This window comes from Theobroma umbraticum, unplaced genomic scaffold, assembly GCF_002168275.2.
Source record: "Theobroma umbraticum cultivar Fairchild unplaced genomic scaffold, ASM216827v3 scaffold_147.0, whole genome shotgun sequence".
Lineage (NCBI taxonomy): Eukaryota > Viridiplantae > Streptophyta > Magnoliopsida > Malvales > Malvaceae > Theobroma > Theobroma umbraticum.
In genome coordinates this window covers 2146635-2173355 of record NW_018397259.1, presented here as the reverse complement: position 1 = coordinate 2173355, position 26721 = coordinate 2146635, and the positions used below count along the sequence as shown (strand labels likewise).

Genomic DNA, 26721 nt, shown 5'->3' with positions numbered 1-26721 from the left:
ATCAACACTCCCCCTCAAGTTGGTGCATAGATGTCTCTAATGCTTAACTTGTCAAGTGAATTATGAAACACTTCGCTTGAAACTGCTTTGGTGAGGATGTTTGACTACTGTTCTTCTGACCTCACAAACGGGAAACGTATCATTTTTACTTCAAGTTTTTCCTTGATAAAGTGTTAATCTATTTCAATATGTTTTATTCGGTCATGTTGAATTGGTTTCTGAACAATCTCTATAGCTAATTTGTTGGCACAAAACATGTTCATTGCTGAGTTGGATGAGTGACTGATCTTTGACAATAAACCTTTAGCCAAAGTAGTTCACAAAGTCCCTTAGCCATACCTCTAAACTCAACCTCTACACTAGATAGAGCAAGAACCTTTTATTTCTTTTTCCTCCAAGTGACTAAATTGCCTCAAATAAATATGAAGTGTCCTAATATAGAATTCTTGTTGGTGATGCTTCTAGCCTAATCTGCATCTATATAGCCAGCAATATCCAAGTGGTTATGTTTTTTGAACATGAGTCCTTTTCCAAAGGATGTTTTCAAGTATCGTAGGATTCGAATTACTATGTTCATGTGATCTTCACTTGGATTGTGCATAAATTAACTAACTAAGCTCACGACATAAGCGATATATGGCCTTATGGGGGTTTGATTTGGGTGTTCACTTAGTCCATGATTTTTAATTATAAGAGTGTTGGTCGGTTCACATTTGAACATTCCCATTTTGGCTAATAAGTCAAGAACATGTTTCTTTTGTGAAAGAAAAATTCTTTGGCTAGACCAAGCTACTTTTATTCTTAGAAATATTTTAGTCCTTTGAGATTCTTCATGTCAAACTTAGCTACTAGGTACTTTTGCAAGTTTGTAATTTCCTTCTTATCACTCCTTGTGATTATCATATCATTGACGTAGATTATTAAAGTTGTCACCATTCTTTCTCGATGTTTCAAGAACAAGGCATGGTTAGCATTGCTTTGTTTGAAACCATGCTTTTTCATGGCTAAGTTGAAGTGTCCAAACCATTCTTTTAGTGATTGTTTTAAACCATATAGTGCTTTGTGTAGCAAGCACACAGTTCCAACTTGAAAAAAAGTAAATCCCGGTGGGATGTCCAAGTAAACTTTTTCTTTGAGGTCCTTGAGTAGAAAGGCATTTTTCACATTGAACTGGTGTAGTGGCCAGTCCAAGTTAGCTGTTAGTGAGAATACCATTCTGATTGTATTTAGCTTTGCTACTGGAGAAAAAGTTTCTTTGTAGTTTACATTATAAGATTGAGTGTACTCCTCTGCTACAAGTCTCGCTTTATACCAATCTATTGATCCATCTACCTTGAATTTAATGGAAAACACCAACCTGCACCTTACTTTTTTTTTCCTTCAGGTAATGGCATTGGTCTTCACATATTAATGTTTTCTAATGCTATCATTTCTTCATTTATCGTTTGGATCCATTTTGAGTCGTTTAAGGCTTCTTGTATTGTATTTGGAGAGTGTTCGAAAGATGGTTTGTGCACAAAGGCTTTAATGGGCCGTGATAGTCTTTATGTACAAACATGGTTGGTAATAGGATACCTTGTCCTTGTTTCTTCATGTTTTGGAGAGTTTTAGCCTAATGGCTTGTCACAATCATGTTTGAAATGTAATTTGTAGCCAATAAAGTCATTCATAGTGTGGTCAAGATAAAAATTTAGGGATTGTACCTCAGAGTTGTTTAATGCTAGAGTATGAGGAAAAAACCATTGTTTTTCTTTAGTAGATTGCTTCTGCTCACTCTGTTCATCTTCAGTGGACTTCTTTTGGTCATTCATTGAATCGATAACACTATCTTCTTTCATTCTTGTTATTGCCATCATTAGTTCAATGATTTGAGCATTTTCATTTTCTTTATGTTCTAATTGAGTCCTTACTGCTTTTTGTGGTTGAGCTCTATTGGATTCCATTTTCCCATTAGTAACACCTTCAAATCTTAGCCAGCTTTTCCATGTATTCTTTTTTTCATAAAATAGCTCTCTATGAAGAGAAGAATGGCAATTTGATTTTGAAAAAAATATTTTAGACTTTATAAAGGTAACATCCTTGGTGATATAAAGGTATCTAATTGTAAGATCATAGCACTAGTAGCCTTTATTATAGTTTTCATACCTTAGAAAAATACATTAGATAGTACAAGGATCAAGTTTGGTTCACTGTGCTTTGTGAATGTGCACAAATGCTACACATCCAACTATCCGAGGTGGAAACATCCAGACTGAGGGTAATTGCATGTGATGAACAAGAGCTTGTAATGGAGTTTCAAAGTTTAAGACTCAAGATGGCATTCGGTTGAGTAAGTACACGAAGGCTATAACTACATCTGTCCAATATTTTTTTGGTGCATGGGTTACAGTCAAGAGTGCTCAAGTCATTTTAAGAATATGTCTATTCTTCCATTTCACAATGTTGTTTTATGGTGTAGTATTTGTGCAAGTAGTTTCATGATATAAACCACAATCCCGAAAATATTGTCGCAATTCATTATTATCATATTCTTCACATTATCAAATTGAAAAATTTGAATGTTACTTGAGAATTGAGTTTTGATTATGTTATGGAAAAAGCAAAAAATAGAAAACATTTCACTCTTATTCTTCTTCAAATAAAGTTAAGTCATATGTGTGCAATCATCTACAAATATCACAAACCATCTAATACCGAAAAAGACTATGATAGAGGCTAGCCCCCAACATTTGAATGGATTATCATAAAAGGTTTCTTATATTTTTCTAAAATTAATAGAATATGGAACACGGTGACTTTTACCCAAAATGCAAGTTTCACAATGAAATAAAGATTCATGTAAAGTTAAAAACAAACTTGGGAAAAGAGGCTTAAGTGTGAAAAGAATGGATGTCCTAGTCGGTAGTGCCATAACTAAATTTGTCTTTCCTTGTCATTGGTTCCATGTGCAACATTTGTTTGTCCAAGACTAAGATCATCCATATAATACAATCCTTCTCTTTTAGGACCATGACTAATAATCTTCTTGGTAAGAAGATCCTGAAAAAAAAAATTAGGATACTTTAATGCACAACAGTTTAATTCTTCGATAACTTAGCCAATGATAGTAGTTTATTAGAAAGGGAAAGAACTACCAAAGCATTTGAAAGTTAAAAAAATAATGAAAGTGCCATTTTTCTTGCCCTGGTAATCCGGTATGTTACTCCATTGGCATTGCTAATGCATGTTTGTTTTGGATGGCTTTTCTTAATTAAATCTTGTGAATCAAATGTCATATAATCAATGGCTTCGAAATCACTAGTTCAACTTTGATTACCTAGGTTATTAAAGGCCATTGTTTTGTTTGCTGCAGTCGATAGTAAGTCCTTCCTTGGTATAAGGGACAATTTGTGGTTCAGTAGATGCAACGATTGAAGTATCTCCAATGTTCATGAAGAAGGCTTGACCAACATCATGTTTCTTTTCTGCTTTGAGTTCATGCCACCATTCTAGATATCCGTGTAGCTTGAAACAGATGTCTTTATTGTGCTTTACATTCCTATAATGTATTCAACCTCTTTCTTCTACTTGTGACCTTGGCTTTGTTGATGTATTTGATTTTTCATTAAATACCAACTGAAGTGAAGTTTGTTATTGTGGCTTCTGTCTTTTTGAGATCATAATTGAATGGTGCATATTATCTCCTTTTGTAAACATCACAGATTGCCTTAAGTCTTCTTGACAAACATATGCAGATGCTTGTTCTATTATGGGAAATGGTTGAAGTTAGAGCATATCACCTTGAATTTTTTTAAGTCGATTATCTAGCCCATCTAGAAAGGTATAAACTCTATCTTCTTATAAAATAGAGTTATATTTTTGTATATCAAATTCTCACTTTATCTTCGTCGGGGTTTGGTCATCAAAATCAATCTCTCACCACAAGCCTTGAAGATTGTTGTAGTATGTCTCGATAGATTTTTCACCTTATTTTAGTCTTGTCACCTTTCTTTTGAGATTATAAACTTGTGAAGTGTTAGTTGCATTAAAATACATCGTAAGAATAGCATTTAAAACTACTTTCATCGTTAGAAATCAAATATAATTGCTAATTAGTTTTAGATTCATAGAGTTGATTAGCCAACCCTTCACTATTGCATTTTTTATCCTTCATTTCTTGAAAGTAGGATTTGTCTAATGTGGTTGTAGAAGATCTCCATTTATGTATCCTAGTTTGACTTTGGCCGAGATATACATCTCCACAACTTAAAACCAAAGTCCATAGTTAGTATTATCAAGCTTGATGTCAATCGATGCAGCAAGGGATTCATGACTTACTATTGCTGACATTTGATTCATCATTTAAGATAGATTGGATGTTAAGTCTATAAGTAGAGAATTCTCTACTCCTACTTGGAATTTGTTAGCTGAAGGTGTTTGTTTTCCCATTCTTCCAACCTTTCATGTTTTCCTCTCCTTTCTTTCTATTATTTTACAAAAAAAAAATCACAAGGTCTTAAGATTTATGCTCTGATACTTTGATAAAATGATATATTTTTTATTTTTTCATATAATTTTGATTACATGATAACTGCTTTATAGCATGAACAACAGACTATATTTAGAAAGAAATCGATAATGACTATAAACATGATTTTTTGCTAAGATCGTTAATTGTATGATTCTAGTAATTTCTTCATAAAATCTTATATTTATAGCTCATGTTAACATGATTGCATGCCTAACTTGAATCAAATTAGTAGTTTCCCCTAGCCATGCTATAGTTCTAGCAGATATGATTATGATCTTAAGAACAAAGATTACTAATATGTTGGACTGAAGATGATAGTTATTTTGATTTTTAGTTGATCCATAAGCTTTTCCTTTGGTTTTTCGTTTCTTTTGGATAATTGGAAGTTTCATTCATCAGATTGGTTCAAAGCAAAAAAAGCATCAACTAAGTAGTACATAAGTTAACGGCTTAGGGATGCAGATAAGGGGTGTGCCATGGGAAAGCAAACACACTAAAATTTTTATGGTTGAAGGAGTAATGTCTATCCGTTCATACATATTAATCCCTTTTCGATATTAGTCCATAACTCAACAAGTGTCCTCAGTGAAATCATCAATATAAGTTTCAATTTATTTATTTTATAAAATTCCACCAATTCTTGCTTGTTGCTTCTTGGTGAGTGATGTTGTTAAATTTTCACGCAAGTGTATGTTATCACAACCAAGTAATATAGTAGAAGTAAAGTATCATTCCCACAGGAATTTGTTTTTATAATTTCACTAAGTATTAAAATTTTATAATAAATCAATCTTATTTAAGCAACTAGAAATGATAGAAAAACTAATTAAAACGAAATTAAAATAACACTAAATTAACAAACAAAAATTAAATATGCTTGAGAAAGACAAAAGATTAAATACTTAGGTTTATGGGTTCATTCAACATTTCATTTGATACTAGTTTCTCTTATTATTTATCTTTCTTAGGTGGTTTTGCTAATATAGAATCCAAAGCTATGTACAAGTTTCGGTCTGGACGCTTGCACAAATACCTAACTTAAATAGTTCACTATATGTCTATACAAATCAATTAAATTAAGTTCATTAAGCTAGTGTCTTAATTTAGCTATGTATGGCAATTGGCATATAGATACCCAGATCGCGAATCAAATCCCTTAAGTGATGTGAACATATACTAGTTAAATCTTAGTCTCAATCTAAAATCTCTCTGTTGAGTTTCAATTAGGTTCACACATCAATTAATTGTTGATTAGTCAATTAAAGGCATTAAGAACAGATTTGAATAAATAAAACTATACCCATTTATGATAAATAAAAAAGAAGCTAATATTCAAACTACATATTGAAATCCACCATAATTCTAGAAAGTAAATTAGTTTATAATATCTAAATAAAACAATATCTAAAAAAATTTAACCATGAATTCAAAACAAGAAAATAAGTATAACACAAAAGAGAGAAATAAACTAATATTAAAGCCTTGTGGATCTTGAATCTTTTTCAATTACTTTCGATTTCTTGCTTAATTCTTAGTTCCAATTTTCTTCTAATTTTCCAAAACAACTGCTGCCATCTTCTCCTCTTGAATGCTCTAAAAATGTATTTTTTGTAGGTTCAAGTTAATCTAATTTCCACATTTCTATTAAAACTTTTATTTTTGGAAAATAGGAAGGCGTCACACCCATGCTTCCTGGGCATGACGGCATCGTGGCTACATTTGTGGTGCTCTGAAGCTCTAGCCAATAGAGTTTATATATTGCACCTCAACTATCCCATAGCCATGATCTTTCTAGCATTGCGGCCTTAACTCCCTCAACGTCGCAACCTTGAGTAACTCCAGACCATTACCTTCAATCAACATCCTGCTTTGTGCAAAACTACATCCATCCATCGTCTTCCAACATGATTTTCACCTTGATTGAATATGAACGAGGTAAAGTAGCAAACATGAAAGTTGTAGCCCGTTCGCTTAACTTTCTAATGCATTAAGACTTGTATCAATTGATCTTTTGTATCTCAAGTTATCTTTGAAATACAACAACATGTACGAATGAAGCCTTTATCATTCTTGTGCTATTTTAACTCTAATGCATCTTTTTCATCAAATATTTTACAAAAAACTAAGAGAGAAATCAACAATAACTCTTCTTAAAATAAAATAGAGTAAAATTATACTAAAATAACTTAAATTAACTATTCAACATGTAATCTAGCTTAAATTACAAAAAATTTATACTGTTAAAATTTGAACTTACAACCTCAAAGATCTAGCTACTTAAGTCTTAAAATGTATCAAAATAATAGAATTATCAAGTGATTTATTTAGTTTATAGTTTGACATTGCTTTGAATGCTTGAACGAAGGAATTGACTCTACAAACATGATGCATTTAAAGTGAAAAAAAAATATGAAGCGATTACTGGATGCCAATTTCTTTTTCGCTTGAAAGTATGAAGTACAAGTGGCTTTTTTCTGTAACATATCTTAAAGGAGGCTTTACAGTTGGTGCTTTGACATCTAGCTACAGTATTTGGGACTCTAATTGTCAAGGTCCCAGGTTTACCTTCCATGTTGCTAATTTCTCCATTACCACCACTTTATGATAGTCTCATGCTCTTTCCATTGTCTGGCTTATTCACTTAACCCAAGGCTCTCTTTCTCGCAAGCTTTTCCTTTTACGGGCTTTACCCTACTGATTTCTGTTATAACTTCCTCTGGTTTGTGGCAAGTATAATTCTTAATCAATTAGCTTCCAATTTTCGTTGGCTTTTTACCTTGTTTTCTTCATAGATGGAATGCAGTTATTGTGATGATTAGATCTCTTTGATTTTTGAGGCTTTTTTATGTGTTAGTCTATTTTCCATATTCAGTTCATAATTTTGTAGGACCAACTGCAAAGAATTATTGGAGTGGGAGCTTTTGGGGTAAAGAAGCTATGGTGGTCTCTTTCCAAAAATAAAGAAGAGGAAACTATGGTTGTAAGTTGGCCCAACATTATCCTAATTTTATTGATAAAAATTACCTGGTTTTCTTTAGACAATATCTGGCTCATAATCAAGAAAATAGGTAGAAAGAGGGAAAGAAAGAGATGGAACTCAAACATTTTAGCCATGAACATCCTCTGATGTTCATCCAAAAGCAAATTCATGCACCTACTGCAGATTCATCCTCTGGTGAAGAAGAAGAAGAAGCAGCATATTGCTGTCTATGTGAGGATCGAGTTGAGGGTCCTAGCTACTGCTGCACCGACTGCCGGTTTTATCTTCACAAAACATGCGCGGAGTTTGAGTTAGCCCTCGAGATTAATCATCCTTTTCACCCCAAACACCCTTTCATTCTTCTACCAAAACCACCACATCGTGTTGGTATATTCCTATGTTGGTTTTGTCACATGGGTCGTCGGGGATTTGGTTATCACTGTGCTCTTTGTAATTTCAATCTTGACGTCAATTGTGCTTTGTTTCAACTATCTATGGTTGGAAACTTTCCGACACTCGTGAACGTTTTATCCACAAGTATCCATTGATCTATATTGAAAAGCACAACAGGAAAGACCGTGGGGATTGCATCGGATGTAAGGAACCATTATCATTTCCGATTTACAGATATTTGGATTGCTACTTTCACCTTCATAAGGAATGTGCTGAGCTGCCCCTTGAGATTACTCACCCCTACCGCCGCAAGCAGCCTCTAACACTCTTGGCAGATCCATCAACTCATCCAGGGAAATGTTCTGGCTATTTGTGCAAACTAACATTCAAGGGATTTGTTTATCACTGCTCTATTTGCAAGTTGGGAATTACGGTTGCAGATGCCTTTCCCCCGCGCATGGTTACAGTTACAAGTCATGAACACCCATTTACACTCGTAAAGAGGAAAATCAAATTCATTTGTGATTTTTGTGGTATTGATGGAGGCCGCAATCCTTATATCTGTACTACATGTGACCTTATGGTTCATAAGGGTTGCATTTCATCGACATTACCACACACCATCAAAATAACACGACATCATCACCATCTTTCTCACCACTATTATCTTCAAAAAAGTCAGTCTAACGCATGGGAGTGCAGAATTTGTCTGAATTTAGATCATGGGAGTTACTCTTGTTCTGTTTTCGACTGCAATTATATTGCTCATGTGCGATGTGCAACCGATACAAGTATTTGGGGTGGAACACCTTGGGTGGAAGACAAAGATGAAGCACTACAAGAATCTATAAATTTGATCACTGTTCTTAAAAAAATAAGTGTGAGAGAAGATGTATTAGCAACAGAGATCAAACATGCCTACCATGAACATGATTTAATTCTCACTTTTAGCGGTGAAGTCCAAGATGTTAACAACTGTGATGGGTGTATGAGGCCCATATCAGCCCCTTATAATAGTTGTGAGCAAGGTGAGTTTTTCCTCCACATGAGCTGCACTGAGTTGCCTATACAAAAGCAACACCTAAGTCACACTCACCTACTTACACTTATTAAGGATGAGCTTGTGTCACGGGGCGATACTTACGACCACCTTCCGTGCGGCCTTAGGCTCAACCCTTATCTCGACACTTAGAACCCAAGTCAGCCTTAGTGCTTCAGCACTCGCCCAACAAGCACTCAACACCCACACAATGGCTTTAAGCCGGCAAGCAAGTTTGCATAAACGAGGAAGGAAAAATGGGAAGAGAATGCTAGAGAGAAAAACTAAGCTTGTATTGAATGAATTGAGATACAAGTGTGTTGGATGATTTATACAAGGAGGATGGGGTTATTTATAGCCAAGGTTCCCCACCCATTTCCCTCCAAAATTTTCCCTCCAAAGGATTTCCCTCCAAAACCATTTGGGAGGGAAACTAAGGTTTCTAGAAGCTCATTTGGGAGGGAAATCCCTACATGGGTCTTGGTGGGCTGGCACCCTACATGGGTCTTGGTGGGCTGGCACCCTCTTGGGCCTCTTGGCAGGTCTGGGCTGTGGCCCGTGACATGTGGCCCGTGACACTTGCATGTTGTTGGGCTTGCCATCGACATCACCATGGATTTAGCTATAAATGCGACAAAAAATACTGTGACTTTATTGTTGACATTGCATGTAGTTTGCTATCAGACACCTTGTGGCATCCAAGTCATGAACACCTACTCTTTCTTGATGACAAGTATGCAAGAGACTGTAGTGCTTGTCAGAGTCCTATATCATATTCTTACAGGTTAGGAGCATTAAGCTTTACTTTCCTTCTTTTTCGTCAGGTCAAGTAGTCTAATAATCTAAGATAAAAAATAGTTTGAGAGATGAACTGCGCTCTATGGATCTAAAACTCATAGCAGAAAATAGCCACATGTCAAATGATGAAAAATCAAGGTGGAGCAAAATCAAAAGGCTTGACATGTCACAATTTTGAAGCCTTCATGAGGCTTCCTTTCTATATGGTTATAAATATTTGATTTACTAATAATGTATAACTTATATAAATGATGAGGTCATCAAATTTCATTAATAAAATAGTTTTTTTTAAAAAATTAATAAAGTCCCAAAATAATATTATATTTTAATATCAATTTTTTATTTATTTCAAAATAATACTTAATGAAATATTAAATTTAATGATTTGATAATATATAAAAACTTTATATTATGGATGCATCAAATATTTTCCCTTCTTTAATGTGAGAGAAATGCCAATGAAGCCAGCTGAACCTTATGACTTCCAAAAATTATGTAAAACGTGGATGAACAACTGACATGCTGCCCTGTAAATAAGTACAATAAATTAAATAAATGATTGTCTATGGGACCTGATTGGATCTGATCGAAAAGGAATTTGATATATATGCTAAATACGACAAAAAATAATGTAGATTTTTACATCATATTCATGGTAATGGAAATTGGAGGCTGAAGAGTTAGACTCACACCATGGCACCATGCGCTTTCCTTTGTTTTACAAGCCACGCAGTTCACATCTTAAGGGCGATAAAACATAATTCACGGTCAATATTATATATATATATATGGAAAGAATCAGAAAAATATTATTGAAAGAGTATATGGGAATTAAAATTAATCATCACATCAAGCAAAAAAATACGGTCATCCTAATAATCAATACTATTTTCTCGATTCTTTCCACATGAAAACCTTCCTATGTTCAAGGAAAAGTATTTTTTATTTTTGGTAAAATTAATTAATTTGAAAAATGGGAAGATTGCATCTAGTTACTTGTAACTGAAAAAACAGAAATAAAATGAGGGTTTGATTTAGTAGTATTTAGGAGCACCTTTTTCTTGAACAAAAATTCTTATATTTTGAGACAAAGTGTATACTGCTTATCCTTTTCCGAACTTTTCAATGAGAAAAAGACACCTATATAAAATTATTAACATAGCATTAATCACACATTATTTTTATTTTGATAAAACTAATAATTTTTACATTTTTAAAATTTTCTTCCGCTAAGAAACATAAATAAAAATAAAAATTTACTTTTAATAGCAATAGATACAATTTTTTCTTTTTTGAAAAAAGAAAAAAAAAAAAGAGACCCCCTCAATTATTTCACACGTGTCTAATAATTGATGCCATTTGAACCAATTTTTTTTATCTAAGTCCTTTTTTGATTGTGAAGCTTTTAATTTCTTCCTTTTAATAAAAATATTATTAATCTTTTTAGTGGTCCCCGATATAAACTTGTTAACTTCACGTACATACAATCTTTTTGGGCAATTTTTTTTTTTTATCTAGTATTTCCTTTAACAAAATTCATAGACAACACAGTGTTGGTGTGAAATGACAGAATTAGCCTTGATTCGCTAACGGCTTTCTCTTCCAAAACAGGCAAGTTTCAGGCAGTCATTAGCAAAGCGGGCAAGGGTATTTACAGTAATTTTAACAGCTAAATGCCAGCATTCAAACTTCCCCAGCGAGAGCCTTGGCGGCTTTCGTAATCTAATGATTGACTCTCCTATGATTAGCTGCCAAAGTCTTATGTCCTTTTAAATCTTAACAATTTATTACAAATTAATCCTTTTTTAAATTCTGGGTTTACTGGGAATCTCCAAAGCAGCACCTTGCCAAACTGGTAAACTCTCTCTTTGAACCTCATTAATTTTATTAGATACAATCATTATTGTAGTGCCAAATTCTCTGTCTTATTTCCTTAAACTTTTTCCTACTAATTTTTTTGTGTCTTCTTTGTCAAAAGCTGCAACCCCAGATCTGGTTAAAGGTCAGCCATTGCTGTTTGATCATCAAAATTCTATATTTATTCAAAAGAGTTCTACTTTTCTCCTACCAGTTGTGGTGAATGATTTATCCTGTTGTTAGTTATGATGAGAAATTAACGGTTTTAATGCTAGAATTTGTTTGGCTTTCTTTGCTTCTAGTTTGAAGTATTTTTTTTTAAAAAAAAACATTTTTTTGTTTAAGGTTGTATGAATTATGAATTTCTGTTTGCTTATATCAACAATTTACAGTAGGGTTTTTGGGGTTGAAAACTGTAATTTTGAAAATATTTTAAGGTTGCCTTTGAGAATTTAATTGGAAAGGAGGGATTCGGATGTCAAATGTTGTATAAATTTTGTGGTAATGTATTTCAGCATTTTGAGTTTTATGATTACACTCAAATTCATGGACTTGTTACATTTCTATGAGTAGTGAATTCGAAATGCCTAAATAAAAAGTGATTTTCGGATACAATTATGATTACATTCATTCTTATGATTTGTAAAATGAATCAAATCCAATTCTGATTAATCATTTCCAAATGAAGCATAAGATTATTGTGCTTGTTTCCTAATATTGCTTCCTGATTGCTGCTGTAGGTGCTTGGAATAGAGTGTGGGGTAAATAAACAACAATTTTTCTTATGAAACTTGCTGTTTGGTGATTTGGTTCTCAATTTGTAGTACAAGAGCTGCTTGAGATGATGTTTTCTGTTCAGAAGTGGAAATGTTCATGGTCTCTGGTGGCTACAGTTGCTTCTGTTATAGTGCTAGTTTCAGTAGTTCATCTATTCCTGTTTCCAGTTGTCCCTTCTTTTGATTACTTCAGTGCCCCGCAAGTTCAGTACAAATGTGTTCCTATTAATGCATCAGCTGAAAAGGGTGCTGACCATGTTTGGGAAAATATACAACCAGGTCTTGATTTAGATCACAGGTTTCCTTCTGACTTGCATAATGGAGTTGTTTATCATAATGCACCATGGAAGGCAGAAATTGGGCAGTGGCTTTCTGGTTGTGATGCAATTGCTAGGGAAGTCAATATTGTTGAGGTAATTATGATGATTTTTTATCATCATTTATCCTTCTCGTCTTCCAAGCAGCCCCCTTCTCCCTTCTCCTTGATCTCTGTGTGTCAGTGGCTACTTTAATTTAATACTTCTACTCTTAGAAAGTTTATATTTGCTACACTCAGGTGGATGTATATGTTGCTTAATTACTTCTACCTATGCGACAACTATTTAAGGTTGCATCAATATCATCTCGACTTTCACGCCATAACAATGTTCCTTTTGGCAGACAATAGGTGGTAGGCGCTGCAAAGGTGACTGCAGCGGTCAAGGTGTTTGCAATCATGAAATGGGCCAATGCAGATGCTTTCATGGATTTAGTGGTAAATACTTTTCTCCTTTCATTGATTTCATTTCAATTAAACTTCTATAAGAAGCTTCACTGAAAGCAAAGCCTTATTCATTGCAAACACTGATAACGTAAAAACTTGATGAAATGCAGTGGACTATTTTAGACTTCTAAAAATGATAAAATACAGAGGACTTGACATGGTAAATACTTTTTGGTGCTTTCCTTCTATTTGATACCGTTCTTAACAGAGTACTACTTATTATGAAGAAATAAATAGTCCTGTCCCACTACTAGTAGTTACTGCTCCTAGCTTCTAGAAAATTGGACATAAGACACCATGCAATACTTGGACAGTGCAACTGTATGTTTTATCCATCTCTAGGATGATCAATTAAAGAAAATGAATTTGAAATATAACCAATTTAAATGCCAGTGGCAGATTTAGGTTGATTATGGTGCAATAAATAATTTTAAGTGTTGTTAAAAATTGGAAGCATTTTACTTTAACTTGAGAACAAATTCCTAAAATAATAGGATATGGCAATCACGATTCTTGGCTAAATAACCTATCTGATCGAACAGGAGAAGAATGCTCTGAGAGGGTACATTTGAGTTGCAATTACCCTAAAACACCTGAGCTACCATATGGGCGATGGGTTGTCTCAATATGTTCTGCTCATTGTGACACTACCAGAGCTATGTGCTTTTGTGGAGAAGGCACAAAATATCCAAATCGTCCTATGGCAGAGGCATGCGGGTTTCAAATCAAGTAAGTATAGTCAGATTCCTAGCATGTGCTTTATGGTATTTCTCTTCTATCCTGAACATCACGAGCCACAGTCCTTGTGTTGCATCTATTTCAGCTTACCTTCTGAACCTGGAGGTCCCAAACTTGCCGACTGGTCAAAAGCTGACCTAGATAATATTTTTACAACAAATGGTAGCAAACCAGGGTGGTGTAATGTAGACCCAGATGCAGCATATGCTTCAAAAGTGCTCTTTAAAGAGGAATGTGACTGCAAATATGATGGTCTTTGGGGACGTTTCTGTGAAGTGCCTGTTGAAAGTGTTTGTATCAATCAATGCTCTGGACATGGCCATTGCCGTGGTGGGTTTTGCCAGGTAATAGCTTTAATAGTCTGTTTGTTTCTATTAATAGTGGGACTTATTTGCCTTTGAAAGGAAAAAATTGGTCGCCAATCTTCCTTCCACCTACATTCTTTTTAAGGCAAAGATATATGATCAGCAATAATAGATGAGCATAAAAACAATTATCCACTTTTGGAATAGCACAAAACTAAGGGACTACTATGATTTGTTGGAAGGCTAATAATAACAACAATCTTCATAAGTGTTTTTGGAATTTTGGAATAGTTTGGAAATTTTAGGAGCATATTTAAACGTTACATTGCACTGTACTCCTTTTTGATTTGGGCAATTACATTTTCTCTATGTGGTTTAAACATGAGTTTTTGCCCATGAGGATTGTTCCATTAGTTAGAGAGATTTACATCATTCAATACTTATGAATTTTTGGCCATGAGTATTTTTCTATTAGTTTGAGTTAACCACTCCTTACATTGGAAATATTTGGCTTAACTTGCGTCTTTCTTTACTGCATTCAAAACTAAATCAATTTTATTTTCAGTGCCATAATGGTTGGTATGGGACAGACTGCAGTATTCCTTCAGTTGTATCTCCTATGGGAGAGTGGCCTAAGTGGCTCCGTCCTGCTCAGGTTGATATTCCTAGTGTTGAACTCACAGGAAACCTTGTCAATCTCAATGCTGCAGTGAAAAAGAAAAGGCCCCTTATCTATGTATATGACTTACCCCCAGAGTTCAACAGTTTACTTCTGGAGGTAAGAATGAGCAATATTTTTATATCTGATACTATTAGGAAAAGGTTCTTATGTTTTCACTTAATGGCCATTGTAGGGACGACATTTTAGGTTTGAGTGCGTAAACAGAATCTATGATGACAGGAATGCAACATTGTGGACAGATCAGTTGTATGGCTCCCAGGTATTGTTCAAACTAGTATCAATGCAAAGCAACTTATAACCTGAAGCATTGCTTAGAAATTTTCTTGATGCTATAAATTTCCAGATGGCACTCTATGAGAGTGTTTTAGCTAGTCCATATCGAACATTAAATGGTGAAGAAGCAGATTTTTTCTTTGTTCCTGTTCTGGATTCTTGCATCATAACACGTGCTGATGATGCACCCCATTTGAGCATGGAGGTAAACTTCATAAGTTGTTATATTTCAGTCTGTATTCTACTATGCTTAAAAGAACTTATTGCATAATGGATTAGCAGAATCTCTATTGCTTTCTGTTTTTGGGGCTTTGTTCAATGTTCATATCCTCTTTAGGATTTTCAACTAAAACTATAGGACTACGATGTGATTCTTCTTGAGAGGAAGTCTGTAGATATACCAATAGAAGGGTCATTTAGCAAGTTCTTTTTTTCTTTCTTTTAAATGAATTTTTTAAATTGAGACACAGCTGAGTCAATTGTGCAGCATAGTTGATGCTTTGTAACTTACCTTTCTTTCTAACAAAAATTTTACATTTGGCTTTGGCCTACTCAATGTTTTTATGGGTCTAAGATCTAGTAATTTTCAAAATCAGTATCATCTCTTCACCTCTCAGAAAAGTATTTTCATTATGCTTTATATGTTCCTTCCTTAGTCTGCCCTTGCAGAGCAACGAAAGGGCAGCACTATTTTGTTTCACGCGCAAACATCTACATGGCTTTATTTATTTTTATTTGAGCCCACAAGCCACATATTTATGTGCTTATTACTCGCTAATTTCAGAATCATACTGGCCTGAGGAGCTCTCTCACTTTGGAATTTTATAGGAAGGCATATGATCACATTGTTGAGAAATATGCTTATTGGAACCGCTCAGCAGGAAGAGACCATGTTTGGGTATGATATGAAATGTTTCATTTAATGATTATATAGAAATTTGAAGAGAATGGTTGCTGATTCTCTCTCTGTATATGTGTGTATGTGTGTGTCTGTCTATCCATATGCGAGCATTTTCTGTGTGTAGATTTTTACAGTATGTATGCTAATTATGTCCTCCTCTATATCTGAAGGCAGTCTTTTTCATGGGATGAAGGTGCTTGCTATGCCCCTAAGGAGATATGGAATAGCATGATGTTGGTTCATTGGGGTAATACAAATTCTAAGCACAACCACTCAACAACTGCCTACTGGGCTGACAACTGGGACACGATTCCATCTGATAGAAGAGGGAACCATCCTTGTTTCGATCCTGCGAAAGATCTTGTTCTTCCTGCTTGGAAACGTCCTGATGTTACTGCCTTGAGTGCCAAACTGTGGTCTAGGTACCTGTCATATATATACATATATCTATATATGTATTCATATGCAATACTTGTGTTTCTCAATTTGAAACACCTTCACATAGGTTCTAAGGAAAACAAAATTCTTTGATTATTTATTTTCAGGCCTCGTGAGAAGCGGAAGATGCTATTTTACTTCAATGGAAATCTAGGACCAGCTTTTACAAGTGGAAGACCAGAAACTACGTAAGTTGACTACATGTTCATATGGATAAATTTTGATTGGGGATATTTAAAGCAAATATAGACAATCTGCACATAGGATCACAATCTGCACCTTTCTTTTTGGTAGCTTAGTCTTTCTTTGTTCCATCTCTTACATATTCATTATCTAAAATGGGCCATTTTCTGGTGTTTTAAGAATGGTATTTAATCAACTTTATTAGTCTTTGCCTTTGGTGTCGTTATTAAGAAACATGTTGACTGATCAGGCTGCCATCATAGTTTAATGGTTGGTTTTCAGTTATCACATGGCAGCTGATATGCATTTAATAAGTTTCAAATCTTGGCAATTACCTATGGATGGTTTGTTGGTGTTCATGCAGGTATAGCATGGGGATCAGACAGAAACTGGCAGATGAGTTTGGATCAACCCCTAACAAGGAGGGAAAACTAGGGAAACAGCATGCAGAAGATGTGATTGTGACTCCTCTTCGTTCTAATAACTATCATGAGGATATAGCCAATTCTACTTTCTGCGGTGTGCTGCCTGGAGATGGTTGGAGTGGTCGCATGGAAGACAGTGTTTTGCAAGGATGCATTCCTGTGGTTATTCAGGTACTGCATTAATGCATGTTGTTCCTCACATAGCTACCTGATCTTGCCAGCTTACGGGTTTAGAGAAGCATTTTATAGCTTGAAGCATATAATTCTTTGAAAACATAGTGAGACTTGGATTACTTCCTATGTTGGAGTGGCAAATGATGTTCTGCATACGTTATAAGCAATTGTCATATTTTGGTGAATTATGGCTTCACCTTTCTGCTTTGCACCTCAAAATATTTGGCAATATAAAATATAAAACTTCTAATTCAAAATTCATTGCATTTAAAAGGGTGCAACTTAAGTTATCCTTTTGGAAGGCAGTGCTTAAGGACATTTGGCTCTGTTAGGTAGATATTTAGAAAACAGAACTTTATTCTATATAGGCCTTATTAGATGTGAGCTTGGTTTCCCTTTTTTTTAAAAGACCTCATATAAATGAGCTATTTTCAGACTATTGGCTTTCTCACCAAGTGGCGGCTCAAGAGCTTTTGGTTTATGTTCTGTTAATGAAACATGGTTGCTGGAGGAATGTGGCTCACCAAAGATGCAATTTGAAAACTCATATATAAATAACCTATTTTTCTGAGATCAATGATTTCACTGTTTGATTGACAATGATAATTTAAAAATTGACATTAATTATCAAGAAATGGTAATTTGCATGAGCCCACATCCCTGAATTTGGTAGGCTTTCATTCTCTCAAGACTAATTTCAAATGAGAAAAATGCATGGTGCTGCAAACATTGGCCAAGATTTGCTATAAACATTGATAAAGTGCTTGTAAGTTGTTGGAGTCGAACTTTCATCCTTTTACCTCTGAATAAGATTTTTTATAACAATTCTTAGGCACTTCGAGAGCAAGCCACATTTGAGTTCCTGAAATATGCTTTCTGAAAAGTATATAAGTATAAGAGAAAAGGATAACTTGTTCTGATTATGAAGTAGGTATCTAACTTATTGAAGTGGCTAATACCACTGGGACAAGAAAATTTTCTTTATCACCCTTATCTAGTTGTCTTTAACACCTTAACCATTAGGGTGAGTTATGGCTTCGCATTTAGGCTTCAGAGGAGTGTGCATTGATAGTTTAATACTTTGAATGATTGAATTCAATGGCCATTTTTCAGATCATTATGTCGCAAACACACTTGAATGTTTTCCCCTCCAGTTCTAGGGTTATTTGACATTTTGGACTTCTAACTTCTATCTTTACCTTAAAAGAATTGCATGTTTGATCATTTTTTTTTCTGGTTTGTTCCTTTTTTATTTGGCATCTCCTCATTTATAGGATGGGATCTTCCTGCCTTACGAGAATGTGCTCAACTATGAGAGCTTTGCTGTTAGAATACATGAAGACGAAATTCCAAATTTGATAAAGATTCTACGGGTATTGTCTCTTTAGGTGTCTCTTATTAACTGGAACGTAAAAAGATGAATTTTTTTTTCGTATTTAGCTGATTGTATGGTGGCCTTTATGTCTTGCAGGGAATCAATGAAACAGAAATAGAATTCAAGTTGACCAATGTACAGAAAATATGGCAGAGGTTCCTCTATCGCAATTCTATTTTGCTAGAAGCTGAAAGGCAAAAAACTCTTTTTGGCCGAGTGGAGGATTGGGCGGTTCAATTCTTGCAACAAACTGAAGATGACGTCTTTACAACATTTTTACAGGTATTCTTCCTTCTGTACTGAATATAAAGCATTTTTATCCCCAAAACCTATGCTATGAAACAAGTGAAATTGATGTTAACTATTCCAGATTGCAGTACATCTGAGTATATTTCCAATATGCAACGTCTGTTCCCGGAATTAGGTTTATTCTTTGAGTAGTTTTAGTAGAGAGACCGAATGGAAAGAACTATCTAATACTTTTGCTTACAGAAGAACCTTCTCAACATATTTGTAGAATTTATTTCCCTACAACACTTATTTCTCTGTAGAATGTGAGCTTATTGATACTTGAGGGTTGAATCTAAGGAATCTTTAGCAAACTCATTCATAGTAAGATCCAAGAGCATGAAATTTTTATGAAGTTCTTGGCCAAACACTAAAATCATTTTGGCTGTCTCAAGAAATGGACTGTTATGATGTAAGTGAAGTTCAGTATTTATATAAGCTTTTAGTAATATCTATTAAGTAATATAATATTAAGGTATCCGGGCAGATGAAACTGGACGTGGTCTGATCATAACGGTTAAAATTGTTTTAGACTTTTTAGGATATCTGTTAAAAATTGGAAATTAGCAGATGCTTTCCCTGGAGCATTTCACATTTATCCTTGGAGCAAAGTGAATAATCAAGTAATGGAAAGGGGTGCCATTGTCACTAGTGATGGCGGACTGAAAATTAAGTCCTTTAATAGCATACTAGAGTTCTAATTTTATTTCTCCTCAATGGCACTCTTATATATTTATGTTATTTCCCTTGAGTTTTAAAAACTGCTTTAGTGTCTTTCTGAGTAGTTGCTGTACATCTAAGCAAATTTGGTTTAGACAGTTTTGTAGTTTTCTTCATATCAAAGTTTGAAATCTCTCTCTTCCTGTTCAAGTTTATATTGTCCCCTTGACACTTATAAATTTACACTGTCAACCAAAATTATTCTTCAGACTTAGTTCTTATAGCAGCAACAACTTCTGCTTTCATTTGTGCAGGGTTGCGGATTCTGTGGAATGTTTAAATAATAACCAGATCTGTTTATTTAAAATTCTAGAATCACTTTTTCTTATGCATGGTCTGGTAGTTGAGTGTTTGGTGGGGCTCAGGGTTCAAAATATGCAGGGCAACTCTTCAGAGATGATATCTTGTGTCCTTGAATGGTCACTACGGTTAAATCTCTGCAGTGTTCTGTTCTCTGAAGTTTGAATATGCAGTTTGACCACCAGAGAACGATTAAGGCATGTTTCAATATGTATGTTTTGAAGTGTTGCATGCGCTCTCGATTACACTTCTTGACCTTGGGTGTCAACGCTGTTTAGATTATCTTAATCCATAAGGACATATTTGTGTTTTGCTTGTTTGTATGCATATCATGCTAACCTGTTATTGCTGTTAACTAGGTTCTGCACTACAAGTTACATAATGACCCTTGGAGGCGGCAACTTGCTCACCTTAAAAAGGAGTATGGAGTACCACCAGAATGTTTGATAAGAACCAAGTGAAGAGCTATAAACTAGCATACATAGCATGCTGCAGTCCAAGAGCTGAAGTGTCCAGAGCAAATGTACATGAATCAACATTTTAGCTTCTAGCAAAGGATTGAGTTTCAGAAAACTGTGTTAGAGCTTAAAAGTGTGTAAAACCGGCCAGCAGGATATCGATAAGAAAGCTGGATATCCCAAGGCATGCCAATTCTTGCAAGGTTCTCAACCAAACAGAAGTGGATACAGAATACAGGATTTTGTTACAATTTTTTAAGAAGAGTATTTAAAAGAATAAGAAAGAAGGAAAGTTTTATGGGGGAAGTGATGTGGGGCTGAGGGGGTGTTGGAATATACAAGTGCATGTTAGCAAAGAGATGGGGGAGTTGAACCCTTTTTTCGTTTTGTTTTTCATTTGTAAGCCAGACTTCATTTTTGTTTTTTATTTGTAAGCCAAACTTCATTTTTGTCTACACAAACATTGTGAATTGTGGTATGCTATAATGCCAACAAAAGAACAAAAACTTCAATCCCATTGCCATCAAAACTTCTCTCGCTTTCCAGCATAACTTGATCTCTCAAATTGCGTTTTCTAAAATCAAATGAGATTTCCATTTTGGCCACCGGATTACATAAGAAATTGGAGGTAAATTTGGAACTTTTTATATCATTACATAAATTCAAAATCCCAGCAGCCTGGTAAGAAGATCAACTATCAGGAAATTGTGAGTTTCATGCTATCATCTTATATAATAAAAAAAAATGGGATGCTAACATATATGGTAAATAGAGGACAACAAAGAAGAAATTCTGGATTCATAACAAGCTTTGACCAAGAAAATATACTATATATAGTCATCAGTACTGTTCAAAGCTGGACTCCATTTCCATATTTTGCTGAGTTTGTAACGGAAGAGTTGGGCAGAAATAGCGTTAAAGTGTTCTAATCTCCTTAACGATCTCCTTTAACGGGGTGTTCTGGTTTCCATGTCTTAATTTACATATATAGATAATCAGTGCAACACAACTTTTATTAGTTGTCTTTCACAGACAAAAAGTTCGAATTTTCATGCATGCAAAATATTAATGACATTGAATAAGCAAAGGGTCTAGGCCTTGGTTCCTCTTTTTCTTTGTTAGCCAGTTCGCTTTTGCATGGTTTCAAAATGGCTACCAACAATGGCACTGGTGCCCCTGTTTGCCCTGCACCAATGAAGGCAACATCCAATGGAGCTTTCCAGAATGAAAATCCACTCGATTTTGCCCTACCATTGCTTATTGTTCAGATAATTTTGGTGGTCACTTTAACCAGAGTCCTTGCTTTCATTCTTCGACCTCTAAGGCAACCTAGAGTCATTGCGGAGATCATTGTGAGTTCTGCTATTTATCTCTTTAGTCGGCATGTTTCCCAAATTTTCATCTTCATTTTCAGCTTTTTGTTTCTTAAAAGAAGATGAAGGGGATCAATGTCTTGACTATGTAACTAGAACAATTAAAAGGGGTAAGTTCTTATATATACAAATTGAATTTAGATGTTATTTATATTAAGAAATTGTTGATTTTAATGAACATAATTGTTAAGCAAATGAAAGGCAACATGAATTGGTTTGTTTCACTACTGATGATATACATGCATGTGACTTATTCATTAGTTTTTTATTTTACCAGGGAGGAATTTTGCTTGGTCCTTCTGCCTTGGGAAGAAACAAGGAGTTTATTAACAAAATTTTCCCAAAAAGAAGCATGACCGTGTTGGACACCTTAGCCAACATTGGCCTTCTCTTCTTCTTGTTTCTGGTGGGTCTTGAGCTTGACATCCGTGCAATTCGTCGCACTGGCAAAAAGGCCTTGGGAATAGCCGCTGCAGGGATCAGTCTCCCATTTGTTCTCGGCATTGGTACATCATTTGTTCTTCGTTCTACCATCAATAAAGGAGTTGGTGAGATAGCTTTTCTTGTCTTCATGGGGGTTGCTCTCTCTATAACGGCCTTTCCTGTACTTGCTCGTATCCTCGCTGAGCTCAAACTTCTCACCACCGATGTTGGCCGCATAGCCATGTCGGCAGCAGCTGTCAATGATGTTGTTGCCTGGATACTTCTTGCACTTGCGATTGCACTCACAGGATCCAACAATTCTCCTCTCGTCTCTGTATGGGTGCTGCTTTGTGGATCAGCTTTCGTGTTATTTGCCATTTTCTTATTGAAACCGATTCTTACATTGATGGCTAGGCGTTGTCTTGATGGTGAGCCAGTGAAGGAGCTCTACATTTGTATCACACTGTCACTAGTGTTGGCTGCTGGTTTTGTCACGGATACTATTGGCATTCATGCACTCTTTGGGGCTTTTGTGGTGGGCATAATAGTACCTAAAGATGGTCCTTTCGCCAGCGTGTTGATAGAGAAGATAGAAGATCTAGTTTCAGGGCTTTTCTTGCCGCTTTACTTTGCATCTAGTGGATTGAAAACCAATGTTGCAACTATTAAAGGGGGACAGTCATGGGGATTGCTAGTGCTTGTTATATTCAATGCTTGTTTTGGGAAGATTGTTGGTACAATTGGTGTATCAATGTTGTTCAAGGTGCCTTTCAGGGAAGCTTTGACACTTGGATTCCTCATGAACACAAAAGGCCTGGTGGAACTCATCGTCCTCAATATAGGCAAGGACCGCAAGGTACATATTCTTCGACATTACTTTCTCTTGAAATGCACCATAACTTAAAGTATTTAACTATAGTGCAAACCAACCGCGTGCATTGTTCCATTGTAGGTGCTAAACGACCAATCTTTTGCTATCTTAGTTCTAATGGCATTATTCACTACCTTCATCACGACCCCAATTGTGATGGCTATTTACAAGCCTGCTAGAAAGGGAGAGCCTTACAAGCATCGAACAATTCAGCGCAAAGACTGTGATACGGAGCTCCGAATCCTTGCTTGTTTTCACAGTACTCGTAACATTCCTACCCTGATCAATCTGATAGAGTCATCTCGAGGGATTCGAAAAAAGGGACACCTCTGTGTATATGCCATGCATCTTATGGAACTTTCGGAACGATCATCAGCCATTACAATGATTCATAAAGCCCGCAAAAATGGTCGACCCTTTTGGAACAAGAAACGTCAGGATCAAGATCAAATGGTCATTGCATTTGAGGCCTATCAGCAGCTCAGTAGCGTCACTGTCCGTCCCATGACAGCAATATCAGCTTTGAATACTATCCATGAAGATATTTGCACCAGCGCAGACCGAAAGCGAGCTGCCCTAATTCTAATGCCATTCCACAAGCACCAAAGATTAGATGGATCGATGGAGTCTTTAGGACACTCATTTCATCTAGTGAACCAGCGAGTCCTTCGACACGCCCCTTGCACCGTGGGAATTCTTGTAGACCGTGGCCTGGGAGGCACCACCCAAGTGGTTGCTAGTGAAGTGTCCTACTCGGTGGTGGTACCTTTCTCTGGGGGTCAAGATGATCGTGAAGCACTTGCTTACGGAATGAGGATGGCTGAACACCCTGGAATCAAGCTCACTGTCCTTAAGTTTACAGCCAAACCTGGAATGTCACTAGACTCTAAAGCTGATGTTGGAGCTGAATCGGACAAGGACAATGAAATTTTGTCCGAGTTCATTAGTTTAAGCAAGAGAAATGAATCAATAGGACACGAGGAGAAAATAGTGGGAAGCAAAGAAGACATCATTGCTGCTCTGAGATCAATGAGCAAATCTAGCCTGTTTTTGGTAGGACGAATGTCCCCAACAATGCCATTGACGGAAAAAAGTACTGACTGTCCTGAACTAGGCCATCTTGGAAGCTATTTAGCCTCGTCGGATTTCTCCACCACTTCATCCATTTTGGTGGTCCAACAATATGATCCTTCGACAAATGCCATGGAACAAGCTCAATTTGACGGCAATGAAGTTTCCAATGCACCACTGCCAGACGCTGTGTGAGGGATTGACGTCTGTTTCATTTATTGTTTTGAAAATTGTAATGAGGATAATTAGATGAACTTGATATCCGACGCAAGGACAAAATTGAAAATGAAATGAAACCAAATAGCTTACATTTAACACAGACGGACAAGGTTTTGTTAACTAGTAGAATAAGATTAATCTAATGTGATCATACTGCAAAACATCATCAGCACGTTTAAACTCTTCTCTTAGAATCCTAATGCTGAACTTGTCCCACTACTCGCTCGAGATTATGAGAAACTTTTTTTTTATTATTTTTTGTTTAGGATAGTAAATGAGATTTGCCTTCTATAAAAGTCAATGGGATCAGTTGATAAAACTCCTTACAGCATATATATATAAGAGCCGGTATCATTTGCCACAAGATGTAGTTAATATGTATTCAACTTCATTTACAAATACAAATACAGAAACCATGCATCAAGACAATTTTTATATTCAACTCAAAATTCATTTAAGTAAAGTTCCTTCAAGATAGATCTCACATAATTATGCTTCCCTGTGCCAACAGAGAGTAATGAATTGGCATAATCATGACCATGCATATGCCCAATAATTAAAGAATGCCCACACCTGTTGAGCAACACGTTCCTTGTAAGCACAGCCGACGTCACCTCTTTCATTTTATACTAGTGGTAATGTATTTTCTCAAATCATAGAAATAATTCTGAAAGCAAAGCCAAATAACCCAAAAAAAAGAGATTTGCTATTTTTGTTTATAGTGGTTACATAATATGGAGGAGATCATGTTGTAGATTGTATGGTATTTCAATGTCATCAATGAATTGTAGGTTTCCTCGCTGATGAACTTTGTCGTTTTGAGTGTTAATTTGTCCACTGATTTGTGCTCCAATAATGAATCCTTCATGATCATTAAATAAGTAATCCAAATGACATTTGAATCAGTTTATTTATAGAACTTAAAGTGTGATAAATAGGTAATTTATTCATTTATTTTATAAGCAGTTGGATCTATATTAAATAGTTTCTTAGGTTTACCACCAAATATTAACCATGCGGTGGCATATGAATCTTTACAAGGTTAAGAAGATTTAATATATTCCAAATATCCAGTTTTAATGGTTGATCGTAAAGAACAAGTTTTGAAGGCGTCCAACTATATCTTTTGCAAAAGTCCAATTCACCAATCATACACCAGGGAAATAACTTGCGAAATACAAAGAAGATATAAAGAAAAAATATCCTTATTTATTCAAAAATAAAGGTAAATTAAATTTCAAGATGGTGGGAGGATGTAATTGTTGGATACATGTTCTTAAAAATCAGTTTTATTATTTATTTATTAGATATAAAAATTGCTACATCAATGATTGTTTTTATATATATAGATTATATATTTTAATAGATATTTTATTTATCTATAACAGATATGATATAATCATAAATTATTGATAACATTATAAAAAAATTATGCTAATAGTTGATGAACTATTAAGCAAAAGAGTTATAATTCTTCCGTTCTTTGTTTGTCAAAATTGTTTTAAGTTAAATGTGACTAATTATTTAAAGCCTACACGTATTATGCATCTATCAAAAAGGATAGAATGTCTTAATTCTAGCATTGGAGGTAATGGTCTTAAAGCAAACAAGTGGATGCAGTGTATGAAATGCATACATCGAATAGGATTCAATTAAAGAGCTCCATATAAGTTTGTCACGTCAATAATTAAAAAGAGCTCCATTACAATTTATTAATTGTCTTTAGACTTGAAAGATCAATATAATTTATTATCTATATGACTTTGATGTTTGCGATGTGTGATGCTGAATTTAAATACTATACCCTAATACGTTAGGTTATGTACATGCTAAATAAGTTATGTTGGATGCTCTATAAAGGATTCACCATTCTCTATTAAAAAAAACATTCAAATGATTTCATAAGATTGTTAGAATCAAGAAATTCGACTAACATGTTTTTTAAAAAGTGTTTTAAAATTATGCTACTATAATAATATTATATATTATCATTTTTTTAAGAAAAATATTTGTTTTAAAGTCTAATAGGAATGAAAATTATAATTACATGAGTTGAATGTGACAATGAAAATTATTTATGGACAAAATACCTTAGCAATCTTTATACTCATGCATTTTCTTAATTTATTTCGTCTACTCAAAATTACAATAATTTTAGTTCTTTAATTCTGTGAATTGCTTCAATTTAGTCTCTCTAATATTTTCTTTTCGAAATTATCCTTCACAGAGTTGATCAACATAGTTGCTGATGTGGCATGTGAGGTGGCATGGAAATGCTAACGTGGTTTGACATGTTGACATCATGTTATGGAGGGCATAGTGTGTCACATTCTCCTTTAACACCCATCCATGACACGCCATGTGGTATGTCTAGAGGATGACAGGCAT

At 35.0% G+C, this 26721-nt stretch overlaps 3 protein-coding genes across 5 annotated transcripts; all 3 read left to right on the top strand.

Annotated features, from left to right (window-relative positions):
• The first annotated feature begins 7600 nt into the window (after window positions 1–7600).
• On the top strand, window positions 7601–9755 carry LOC110414791 (uncharacterized). The gene is given in 3 exon segments (XM_021426195.2): window positions 7601–8014; window positions 8017–9006; window positions 9465–9755. Coding segments are annotated over 3 exon segments (1695 nt in total).
• A 1695-nt stretch (window positions 9756–11450) lies between these two features.
• LOC110415742 (exostosin family protein) lies at window positions 11451–20888 on the top strand. 3 transcript variants are annotated; one of them, XM_021427445.2, is made up of 16 exons: window positions 11469–11575; window positions 11699–11722; window positions 12318–12766; window positions 13014–13107; window positions 13659–13845; window positions 13940–14198; window positions 14725–14937; window positions 15014–15100; window positions 15185–15319; window positions 15899–16012; window positions 16190–16437; window positions 16561–16641; window positions 17001–17232; window positions 18510–18608; window positions 18707–18892; window positions 20278–20888. In XM_021427445.2, the coding sequence occupies exons 3-16, from the start codon at window positions 12419–12421 to the stop codon at window positions 20377–20379; spliced, it is 2385 nt and encodes a 794-aa protein (XP_021283120.1). In that variant the 5' UTR covers window positions 11469–11575; window positions 11699–11722; window positions 12318–12418; the 3' UTR covers window positions 20380–20888. The 3 variants fall into 3 exon arrangements, with proteins under 3 accessions (XP_021283121.1, XP_021283122.1, XP_021283120.1); XM_021427446.2 differs by lacking the exon at window positions 11699–11722 and having other exon boundaries at window positions 11451–11575; XM_021427447.2 differs by lacking the exon at window positions 15185–15319 and having other exon boundaries at window positions 11468–11575.
• A 636-nt stretch (window positions 20889–21524) lies between these two features.
• Window positions 21525–24309, top strand: LOC110415500 (cation/H(+) antiporter 19-like). The gene is made up of 3 exons (XM_021427171.1): window positions 21525–21728; window positions 22027–23028; window positions 23125–24309. Exons 1-3 carry the CDS (start codon window positions 21525–21527, stop codon window positions 24307–24309), a joined length of 2391 nt encoding a protein of 796 aa, XP_021282846.1.
• Window positions 24310–26721: the final 2412 nt, after the last annotated feature.